Consider the following 11,691-nt stretch of genomic DNA (forward strand, 5'->3'; position numbering starts at 1 on the left):
CATTGAAAAATGGTGCTCCATTTCAAAAATGTCATGATTAGCAGTTTCATTAAGCTTCTGCAGAAAATAGAAAAAGAGAAGAAAAGGATGCAAGCATCTTCCACAGGTAAACTATATATATATTATATAAACAAAACTATCACAAGAACAACTTTCAAATAATTCAGCAATATATATATATATTCTTTACATAATTTGAAAAAAACCCAATAAGCACACAAAATACACACAGAGCTTCTTGTATTTGTGATACGTGCGACACACACTATCTTGCCCTGGGAATCATACCGCTATCAAAGGTCATGCTCACTTCAGTGGAGCTCAGTGAATCCGTTCGTCGACTCGTATTTCTCCTTGAGTTTTCAGATACAAGACACTCTTTTAGTTCTATAACAACATGAGACATCGTTGGTCGTCTTGCTGAAGTTGGATCCGCGCACGACATTGCCAGCTCAAGAGCTCTCCAGGCAGAGCGAGAATCATAATCCCCGTGAAGGTTTGGATCCATGATATTTGCAATATTTCCTCCCTTGAGCTCAGACCCAACCCATTGTGTTATGTGAGAATTTCTGCGGTTTCGATCAATCACTGATTGGTTTGTGATCATTTCCAATAACACAATGCCGAAACTGTAAACGTCACTTTTCTCACCCAACCGGCCTGTATGGTAATACCTTCAAGGCAAGAAAATGGTATACTTCTCAAACATTGAAAATGAGAACAAATTATAGCACATTGTAATGTTAATTACTCACTCAGGGTCTAGGTAACCAGGAGTACCAGCAACCACTGTCGAAACATGAGATTCACCTCCAACTGGGAAAGACCTGGAGAGCCCAAAATCAGCCAGTTTGGCCTTGTAATGCTCGTCCAACAATATGTTTGTAGTTTTGACATCTCTGTGAACCATTGGTGGTGTGCATCCAATGTGTAAGTACTCCAAACCTACGCAATGGATTCATCTATATCAACTGATTATTGTAAAACCAATATAGTAATATTTTAGTCCTACGGTTTAACTTAGTACAAACCTAGTGCTGCTTCCACAGCTATTCTTAGCCGAATACCCCAGTTGACGACAGACCTGCCTCCTTTTCCTGTGTAATAATAGATCATTAGACCCTTTCGAGATTTTAGGAAGTACATATATTTAATTATGAACTTATATATGTAGATGTAATAAATCATTATAAAAAATTATAGACATATATTTTACCTGTTAGATGTTGTCTTAAGTCTCCATTAGGTACAAACTCATAGATGAGGGCCAAATGGTCTCCTTCATCACAATATCCAACAAGGCTTACCAAATTCGTATGGTGAACTCTCAGTAGAAGGTCAACCTATAATTCACCAAACAAGAAGTGAATAACACATGTCATGTTAAAAACATATATTAGTTGGAAGGATTGTACTACGAATACCTCCGCTTTGAACTCTTTGTACCCTTGAGTTGATGATTGAGATAGTAGCTTAACAGCTACCTGTTCACCATTGACAGTACCGTGACAGACAACACCAAATCCTCCTTCCCCTACGACTCTTTCGAAATTGTTTGTCATTTTTATAACCTCTGAATAAGTAAACCTTCTCTTTTTCGTCTCGATTGATGGCTCAGGTGAATTAGCATTTGTTACATTCACAGTAGGCCTACTTGGTGGCGGGCGAACAACTGCTTGATCAGAACTTAGGGGTTAGAAAAAAACCAGTTTCATTAGTATTATGGCGTCCTTATTGGATAATCTCTCTTGAAAATTACCTTCAACAGTAGGCTGCTTTTTCTTTCTGAGAACAAGATAAAGAACCAATGCGGCAATGAGGATAGCTACAGAACCAACAGATGCAACAATTGGCACTAAAAGGGTCCTTTTATGTGTTTTTTCGGGTGAACCAGAGGGAAAAAGCCTTGGATTTCCTTCAAGACTACAAGAGAACAAGTGTTGTTTCAACACATCAAACGTACAAAGAAAAGTTCACTAGATATGAGAGATCAGTTTCTTACGATAGTACGAGTCCTTTCCTTTGTAAAGATTGAGGAATTGAACCATTGAGATCATTCCCGCTTAAGTTTCTGCATAGCAAAAAACAAGATCCCATGTGGAATTAAAAAGCATTAGAAAATAAGTTTGATACATACGTGAGCATGATCAGGGAATTTGAAAGATATTAGAAAGTATGCTTGAGAAAAACTTACATCACCAACAATAGTTTCATGTTGCCTAGAAACTCAGGCACTTCACCGGTCAAGTTATTATTCGACAAATCCCTAAAGTTTGTAGGCGAGAATATGATATGTTATTACACATTAGATTTCTTTGCACACATATAACAAGTGTTGCCTTCCAAGGGACATTCTTACAGTTTTTCTAGTAGAGTAAGGTTTTGAATGGCAGCTGCTATGTTTCCAGTTAAACCACTTGATGACAAGTTTCTGGTGATAGAAGCCACATCCAAAAGTGTCAATGATAATACTAACTATCACTGATTGAATAATAGATGTGTGTGCATGTGTGCTAGTGAACTTATGACTTACAAGGAAGTAATTCTTGGTGGTGTGGAGATATCCACATGGCTGCAGTTTAAAGCGTCCCACATAAGCTGTGAAGGGACACATGGATCGCCTTGCCAGTTGATTCTACTCAATCCATAAGTGGCTTCAATGTTTCTAATAGCAACCACTGACATAAATAGTTTCAAGATTGTTAAATGGATATAACTAATTAGGCTGGAAAGACACTGAAACATACCTTCGCTTTCGTTTGTTTCAGACTGTGGAAACTGGATAACTGTGTAGACTTCAAAAGCGTTAAGTAGAGGTGGAAGGGTTGATCTGTTGGTTCTTTTCAGCTGAAAACTACATTCCCCTTTAGCGCAGGTTCTTGGCGTCAGGCTTAAGATGGTAGTTATCTTTAACTCGTCTGGAACTAAAGGGTCAGACGACATAAGTTCCCCATTCCATACCATGTTGAATTCTCTGGTTTCATTAGACCGCAGGTCTTGGATCTCAGCAAAGTGTCTATACAAGTAGTATTGGTCATCAGGTTTATCTGTATTAGACCATTCAAGCGTCAATGGCTCACTAGCATTAGTAGGTATGGCTGCAGTTGCAAGTGCGGCTTTTGGTGGTTCATAGTCGTTGGCGTTTCCCACATTGCTTGTGGTGGTTATCTGAGTCCACTCTCTCCAAAAATAAGCTGTCCATTGGCGATCATACACATCGTCCGGGTACCTTAAGGTGGAAGACAGTAATGTTTAGCAGTGAAATAAGCAAATAAGAATTGATAATAATATGTAAATGCGGCTTCCAATTAAGTGTTATATTTGTTAGGCGTTGAATCACCACCCGCTTAGCGCCTATCTCTTGAACACTGTAATATAGTTCTATTCTGGTCCATTTTAATATTATCAGATTGCTCTGTTTCATTTTTTTTGTGTCTCGTCTTACATGTCTGTTTAGTGTCCAGAAGTAATCTTACACATTACAAAGCTACCGAGTGTTAGGTTAAGTTGAAGAACATAGCCACACAAAGCAGATCAAAAGCAAGAGATATTTTGTTAAGTTGGAGTTGAGTTACCTTAGGGTAGTCTTTGATTCACTAAGATATAACCGGAAGAAAAGATTCAGAGAACCAGATTGAGTGCTATAAGAATCATTTCCCATGGGCCGTACTTCCAAGGTCGATATCACCGGTGTAGTCGGCCCAGTCTTAACAAGACAGACCTGCAACTTGTTTGATGTTGGGATGTGAATGATCTCTTCTCGTGTACCATTCACTAGCTTATGCAAATCTATAGTGGCCCATGGATTAGGTCCAAGATACAGATCAAACGTGGGGTTATTGTCAAGGCCATCATAGTTTCCATACAGAAACCTAGCCCTGATCAGATGATTTCTCCCCTTCTCAACGCGTAGGTTGTAGCAATTCCTTGTTCCATCTGGAAAATACCTCAGCGTGGTGTATGGCTTCAGAAATCTACTCGCCAGAGTTGGATGAATTCTACCAGTTTTTCCACTCTGGATGAATGTTGCATCTGAAGAGAACTGTAGCTCTGTTGACTCCTCTTTATAAGGAGATGGTTCATTTGCTGGTAGCCCACAGTCCAAACTGATGAACCCTTTTAAGCGATATAGAACAAAGTTCAACGTTAAAAAAACAGAGAAGAACCAAAATGGCAATAAGGAGGAGAAGAAGAATAGGCATAAATTTTGTTTTGTCAGCTAAGATGTGTGTACCTTGCTGGCTCTGAGCTTGAACAATATGAATGATGGCCAAGGTTCTGATTATCAGCAACAAAATTCCAAGAGACCTCACCATATTCTCTTACGAATAATCAAGAAAACCATTGGCTGAGGAGGATAAAAGGAGACACTATATAAAGAAAACCCAAACCCGAAACTGAAAAAGAAAAGACTTTTCCAAGTCAATAAAAAGAATGAGTAAATGTGTTTTCTAGTGCAACTTCACCATTAGAAGAGGAATAAGGATAAGAGGATAACAATGTTCAACCATCGCTAATATGAAGTTGAATGAGATCATTTGTGGAAATAGTACATCAGTATAGTTGTCAGACAATAATGCATCTTACTTTCATAGAACTTTTCCATCACACAGAAAAGATATTGGTTTAAATAGCCACTAGACTCACCACAATGATGCATGAAGAAATGTCACAAAGAGTTGACATTCTGGTGGTTGTTGACTTGTGTATTTAGTAGACGTGATTTTTTTTTTCAGTCCATATTCAATACAAAGCTTTTAGGCACACAATAACCTATATACTGACTAAATAGCAACAAGAGTAAGTCAGCCCGGTTTATAACAATTTAACCTGAGCTTGAAGAAGATGAATAATGATAAACAAGCGAATGAAACTGTCCGTATTCTGTTATTTCAGATGCTACTTCACTATGGAAAGAATAAATATTTAAAGGGTAACAATGTTTCAAAACACCACTATCATGAAATTGTGTATATGTATATAGTTAGTTTCCTGATCAGATAATATGCAACTTGCTTTAGTATATTTAAGTACAAAGAATGTATCAAACAAACCACGCAGCAAGTTGGCTTTAATACCCACTAGACTCGAGCACCATGACGCACGAAGAAAATCTGAGAAATAGTCAAGGGCCGTTGACTTTTGATCGTGTAGACAACCTCTCCAACTTTCATTCATATGACTAGTAGACATTTCTTTTGGTTGGTTTCTTCATGAATGCACAGCTTAGACCTCACAAGAACTGAAAAGGCAGCAAAAAGCTTAAAAGTTGACTCTCAATGTTTTAAGCTAATGATAAATGATTCCGGACAAGCAGCCATTATCATGAGCTCTGTACTCAGATCCCATAAGTAAAAGAAGTTGAAGTTCTGGTTACTTTCGTCATCAAGAGTTCCCGGGGGTGATAGCTCTACATAGGCGATTTAAATTATTATTTGACAAGTCCCTAAACTTTTTTTTTCCTTAAAACAAGTCCCTAAACTTTTTAAGATGAAATTTAGAAAATGGATGTTCATCCAATTCATTGCCACCAGTGCCGGCTCTGAGATTTTGGGGGATCTGTGACAATGTTTTATGTAAAAAATTTCTTTTACCAATTTAGGGGCCTAAAAATATTTTTTAGAGGCTTATGTCTATGTAATTTTTTTCAAAAATTTCGGAGGACTGTTGCAAATGTTTCACATAGCATTGCTCAGAACCGGTCCTGATTGCCACCGCTATACAGTCTCTAGCTGCATAAGATTCTGAATGCCAACCGCTTTAGTTTTCAGTTAAACTGCTTGAAAATAGCAGAGGAATGAAAAAAGGGAAATACAGAGCACAGAGAAGAGATAACGTTGAGATCAATCTCCGAATTGCTAGACTTGCTAGTAAATGTGTTTTCTAGTGAAACTTCACAATGGGAAGAATGTTTAAACATAGAAATACAGAGACTTTCTCAAGTCAATGAAAAAAAAGTATTTTCTAGTGAAACTTCACAATGGGAAGAATGTTTAATATCAAGAACTTGGTAAGTGACGTTGGTCAGAAAATAGTTGTTTACTGTCACACACAAAGGATATTTGGTATTAATAGCCACCAGACTCACCGCTGTGACGTATGGAGAAATGTTCAGAAAAAAATTCAACTTTCTAATGGTCGTTGACTAGAGTTGAGAGACCTACTCTCGTTTCAAAGACAGCAATAAAGTTATAAAAAGCAATTGAATGTAATAAAACACAGGAGCCATTATCACAGCTCTTAGAGGTAATGTAATCAAGACTCAAGAGTAAACAAAGAAGCCAAATAACAGAGTATAATGATCGTGCAAAAATGAATAGATAATATGAACTGGACATGTTACTGAACAAAGCAAAACAAAACATGTAAACATGTAATGTTTACAAAACAAAACAAAGCAAAAGTATAATTTATTATTGATTTGTTGCTTCCATTTTAAGTATCACAAGTAGACAACACTCGGGACTATCTTGCCATGGGATCCATCGAAGAGTCCAAGCCAATGCTCATTGCTTGAGATTCCAAGCCTTGATTATCATTTACCCTCGAGTTTTCACACACTATACACTCTTTTAGCTCCTGAATAACCTGAGACATGGATGGTCGTTTTGAGGAAGAAGGATTCGCGCATGACAATGCCAGCTCAAGAGCTCTCCATGCAGAATTAGAGTCATAATCTTTGCCAAGGTTTGGATCCATAATCTCAATAATATCACCTCGGCTGATCTTAAAGCCAACCCATTGTGTTATGTGTAAAATTTCTGAAGTTTGATTAATCACGGGTTGGTTTGTAATCATCTCCAACAACACAATCCCGAAACTGTAGACATCACTCTTCTCACTCAGACGACCTGAACTGTTACATCTGCATGACAACAACATACTTATTTTAAAACATTGAAGAAGGAATTAACACAAAGTTTCAAGAACAAGTGTTTGTGTGTATATATGAAAACTAATAATACTTACTCAGGATCAAGGTATCCCAGAGTACCAGCAATTGCGCTCAAAACCTGAGATTCACCTCCACTTTGGAAAGATCTGGAGAGTCCAAAATCAGCGAGTTTAGCCTTCAAATTTTCATCCAGCAATATGTTGGCAGTTTTGACATCTCTATGCACCATTGGCGGTGTGCATCCAATATGTAAGTACTCCAATCCTATTCAATAGAATCATGTGTACCAACTGATTTGCTGTAAATAAATTGAATCAATATATTTCCTTGCGGTGCTTTTAAATTATGAACCTGACGCTGCTTCCAAAGCTATTCGTAGTCGAACACTCCATTTGATAATAGATCCACTTCCTTTTCCTGTATATTAGCTCATTAGATCCGTTCGAGTTTTTTTTTTGAGTTATATGAGCAAATGCTACCTGTCAAATGTTGTTTTAAGTCTCCATTGGGCAGAAACTCATAGATGAGGGCCAATTTATCTCCTTCATAGCAATACCCCACGAGGCTCACCAAATTTGTATGGTGAACTCTCAGAAGAAGATCAACCTTCATGTCAAGAAAATATTGAGATGGATAACCTTTGGTGGACAGTAGAAACACATCACAAGTTAATTGATAATCTTTTCTGTAGAACTATGAATACCTCTGCTTTAAATTCTTTAGATCCCTGAGTTGAAGACTGAGAGAGTACTTTAACAGCCACCTGCTCATAAATATTTACAGTACCGTGATACACCATTCCGAACCCTCCCTTACCTAAAACTCTTTGGAAATTATTTGTCATTTTGATGACTTCTGAATATGTGAACCTTCTGCTTTTCTTATTAGCAAATGTAACATTTGCCATTGACGTCCCCAGTAGCAAATGGAGACCTGTACATCGGGATAAAAATGTTATCAACGGCATTTAAACATTTTTATATGGGTTTTTATTTACACTATCTCCAATGCAACTTTATTTTCTTTTCTATATTCTATTCTAAAATAGAATAACTCTATTATAAGTAACATTTCTCTATATTCTATTCTTGTATATTGTAATTTTGTTGTAGAACCATACCATTGGAGCAAATCCACAGTTATAATAGAGTTATTCTATTTTAGATAAAGATAAGAGGAGAAAATAGAGTTGCATTAGAATGTCATTAGAGGATCTCTTGCAATTACCTTCCATAATACTTGGGTTTTTCATTCTGACTACAAGAAAAAGAACCACTACAAAAATGACAGTGGCTGCGGAAGCAACTGATACAACAATTGGCACAACAACTTTCTTCTTAGTTGGCTTTTTACATGGATCAGAGAGACAAAGTCTTGGGTTTCCTTCAACACTACAACAAGACAAGGGTTGTTCAGGACAACAAATGCACCAAAAGGGTTATAGGTAACGAATGATAAATTTCAAAAGCTATGTGGAAATTTTCTTACGATAGCTCTAGTCCTTTCCTTTGAAAGGCTTGAGGAAGTGAACCACTAAGATTGTTCCCGCTTAAATTTCTGTTAAAAACGACTCTTACATGAGGTGAAATTTTAAAATCTACTGGAAAATATATCTAGAGAATCACATACATGACCATCAACGATTTCATGTCGCCTAGAAACTCAGGCACTCCTCCAGTCAAGTTATTATTCGACAAGTCCCTAATGTTAGAAAGACAGAATAAATTAATACATGGAAGGACGTTATCACATTTATTCCCATCCATCCAGCTATCCATCCTTAATACCAATTTCTCGCCTTAATTAAACAATCTTAATACTTACAGTTTTTCTAATTGCGTAAGGTTTTGAATGGCAGCTGCTATTGTTCCAGTTAAACCACTTGAAGACAAGTTTCTAGTGTTCAGAATCAGATTTTAAGTGTTAGTGACCAGGAATACTATCAAATATTGAAGAGTCTGTGAGGGAAAGTACAACAAAACTTTAGACTTACAAAGTAGTGAGTCTTGGTGGCATGGACGCAACCGCGTTGGTGCAGTTTAAACCGTCCCACCTGAGCTGTTGAGGGACGCACGGATCACCTTGCCAGTTGATTCTACTCAGTGCATAGCTTGTTGCGATGCTTTTTATAGCACTCACTGACATGAAAAGGTTTGTGTCTTGAGTAATCTATTGCATCTATATTTTTTTCTTACTATATGAATAAAAAACATAAGACTTTAAATGCATAATCTGGTACTAGAAAGTCACATACCGTCGCTTTCATCTGTTTCGGACTGTGGAAGATGAATAACTGTGAAGACTTCAAAAGCATTAAGTAGTGGTGGAAGAGTTGATCTGTTAGTTCTTATCAACTGAACATTGCATTTCCCTCCATTGCAAGTTCTTGGTGACTTATTAAAGATAGTTAGTAAATTTAACTTCAACGGAACTAGAGGGCCATAATAATGTTGTCCATTCCATACCATGCTGAACTCCCTGGTTTCATTTGCCTCCAAATCTTGGAGCTCAGCAAAGTGTGCGTATAAGTGATATTGGGCATCAGGATTTGCTGAACTCCATTCAATCGTCAATGGCGCACTGGCATTAGTACATATCTTAGTGCATCTATCGGTGGAGCATATTTGTTGGAATGGACCACATCGAGATCGGTGGAAATCTGCGTCCATTCCATCTTAAAGTATGATCTCCATATCCGGTCATAGATATCTCTTGAGTACCTATGTAGTGATGAAATGTTGTTTTAGCAACGTAAAATGTCAAGGAACTCTATAATTCACACAAAAGAAAATATATAGACAAAAAGAAACAGAGAAGCCGAAAAATAAAAACAAGAAGAGCCATTGTTAAGTTGAAGTCTACTTACCGTATCTGAGATCCTGACTTGCTAAGATAATACATGTTGTAAAGATTCAGGGAGTCAGATTCAGTGCTATAAGAAACATTTTCCATTGGCCGTAATTCCAAAGCCGATATTAGTGGTGTAGTTTCGCCAGTCTTAACAAGACAAATCTGCAACGAGTTTGATGTTGGGATGTGTAACATATCTTGCCGTGTACCATTCACCGCTCTTTCCAAATCTATCGTGGCCCATAGATTAGGTCGAAGATAAAGATCGAAGACTGGTTTAATGTCATGACCATCGTAATTTCCGTATATAAAAGTAGCTCTGATCAGATATTTACTCCCCTTCTCCACATTCAGGTTGTAGCAGTTCCGTATACCATCTGGAAAGTACCTCAGCGTTGTGTATGGCTTCATGAATCTACTCACCAGAGTTGACTGAATTTTACCAGTTTTTCCACTCTGGATGAATGTTGCGTCCGAGGAGAAGTGCAGCCTGCTAAAAGTATCATTATAAGGGGACCGTCCATTTGCAGGTAGCCCACAATCCAAACTGATGAACCCTGCTTGCAGACATGGTAAAGATTGACCATGAACACCAGTGCAGTAAAAATTAAAAAATTTTAAAGAAACTTTAGTAGTAGCTAGGAAGGTATATATAACAAAGAAGATATCTGGTACCTTGTTGTTCTTGAGCTTGAATAAAACTAGTAATGGCAAAAGCTGCAAATAACGCCAATAAAAGCCGAAGATAGTTCTCCATATTCTCTTTAACTCCCAAGAGAAATAAAGAAACTCGTTGGCTAAGTTATGAAAGATAAATAGAGAACAAATAAGCAAACCCAAATCATTGACTAAAAGAAAGACTTTAACAAGTCAATGGTGCGTAGATATTGCTATTCTCCATAATAAAAACAAGAATATACTTCTTAATAGGGATGTTGCTGTAACGTTACGTGACATGATATAGTCCTTCGCAAAAGTCTTTCAGTTATTGATTTTAAATCACAAGTTAACGTGAGTATGAACACAAATGCAAAGTCAAACATAAACCACGTGAAGCTCTCAAAGATAAAACATGGTTCGACAAAACGAAGACATATGATATCGCAGGGGGCAACCATACCTCCGAGCCAAAAGAAAAGTCAAGGTTACGAACTTGAGAAAGTCAACAGTTTTGCTTAAGTAGATATAATAAAACATGCAATATATTAAAGATAACTCTACAAAGCTTATGGTAGTCTCTTAATTATGGAATCTGACAATCTATGAACATATGCACCACTTTTGAGCTTCTTTTAGAACTCTACATAGAATACAGAAGGTGAGGGTTAAGATGAACGTGTTCAAATATTGATGGGAGAATAAGTAGCATACTAGAATTACGTTAAGGAATAAAGTGTTACATCAAAGGAGACTCAATTATATAAGATTAACTAGTCCAACAAGAATGCTTTCTTTCACTGCTCTCATTAATTTATAGTCTTAATCGCAGGTGCTTAGCGTCATTGTTTGGGAGCAGAGATAAAAGTCAATAAGAAATGACAACCATATTCTTCTTCTTTTAGTTCTTCCAGAGAAGTTGATTTGGGACAATAGCCCTGTTCTTTTGTAGACGCGGCGGCGGCAGGCAGCCTCCGGTCTTAAAAAATACATTTGATCGTGAATGAATCCTCTCTTTCACTGTTTATAGAATAAGACGCCAACTGGGATTTGTGACGCTGTAAAATCCAGCGTCCGAAAAAATGGAGCATGTGGTGGTCTTTTACAAAAGGCAGCGACATCAATTAAATGAGGATGCCGTAAAAAAAACTGTTTCCTTCGTATTTTCTTTAAAGCCAGACGCTGCCGCTGCGTCTACAAAAAGAACAGGGCTAATTAATGTCGTAATTGGAGCAACAGTAGTTTCTTGGTCAGACCACTATATTTGCCAAATATGATCATAGTGTTGT

At 37.4% G+C, this 11,691-nt stretch overlaps 2 protein-coding genes and 1 long non-coding RNA gene across 4 annotated transcripts; 1 reads left to right on the plus strand and 2 right to left on the minus strand.

Moving 5' to 3' along the window:
* Positions 1 to 196: 196 nt before the first annotated feature.
* On the minus strand, positions 197 to 6,104 carry LOC103851565 (probable LRR receptor-like serine/threonine-protein kinase At5g59680). 2 transcript variants are annotated; one of them, XM_009128435.3, is made up of 13 exons: positions 4,235 to 6,104; positions 3,576 to 4,116; positions 2,748 to 3,229; positions 2,534 to 2,678; positions 2,360 to 2,431; positions 2,195 to 2,266; positions 2,003 to 2,071; positions 1,760 to 1,923; positions 1,425 to 1,672; positions 1,217 to 1,343; positions 1,032 to 1,097; positions 756 to 945; positions 197 to 674 (listed from the first exon to the last, which is right to left on the minus strand). In XM_009128435.3, exons 1-13 carry the CDS (start codon positions 4,314 to 4,316, stop codon positions 266 to 268), a joined length of 2,667 nt encoding a protein of 888 aa, XP_009126683.1. In that variant the 5' UTR covers positions 4,317 to 6,104; the 3' UTR covers positions 197 to 265. The 2 variants fall into 2 exon arrangements, with proteins under 2 accessions (XP_009126683.1, XP_033140135.1); XM_033284244.1 differs by having other exon boundaries at positions 1,425 to 1,627; positions 1,718 to 1,923.
* Positions 2,963 to 9,694, plus strand: LOC117131768. The gene is made up of 2 exons (XR_004455100.1): positions 2,963 to 3,041; positions 9,441 to 9,694. It is a non-coding gene; the product is annotated as an uncharacterized LOC117131768 (long non-coding RNA).
* LOC103851564 (receptor-like protein kinase At5g59670) lies at positions 6,400 to 11,547 on the minus strand. The gene is given in 14 exon segments (XM_009128433.3): positions 6,400 to 6,865; positions 6,970 to 7,159; positions 7,247 to 7,312; positions 7,375 to 7,501; positions 7,599 to 7,828; positions 8,123 to 8,286; positions 8,384 to 8,452; positions 8,525 to 8,596; positions 8,720 to 8,791; positions 8,889 to 9,033; positions 9,150 to 9,488; positions 9,491 to 9,615; positions 9,762 to 10,302; positions 10,421 to 11,547. Coding segments are annotated over 14 exon segments (2,622 nt in total). The 5' UTR covers positions 10,503 to 11,547; the 3' UTR covers positions 6,400 to 6,465.
* Positions 11,548 to 11,691: the final 144 nt, after the last annotated feature.

This window comes from Brassica rapa, chromosome A02 (assembly GCF_000309985.2).
Source record: "Brassica rapa cultivar Chiifu-401-42 chromosome A02, CAAS_Brap_v3.01, whole genome shotgun sequence".
Taxonomy (NCBI): Eukaryota; Viridiplantae; Streptophyta; class Magnoliopsida; order Brassicales; family Brassicaceae; genus Brassica; species Brassica rapa.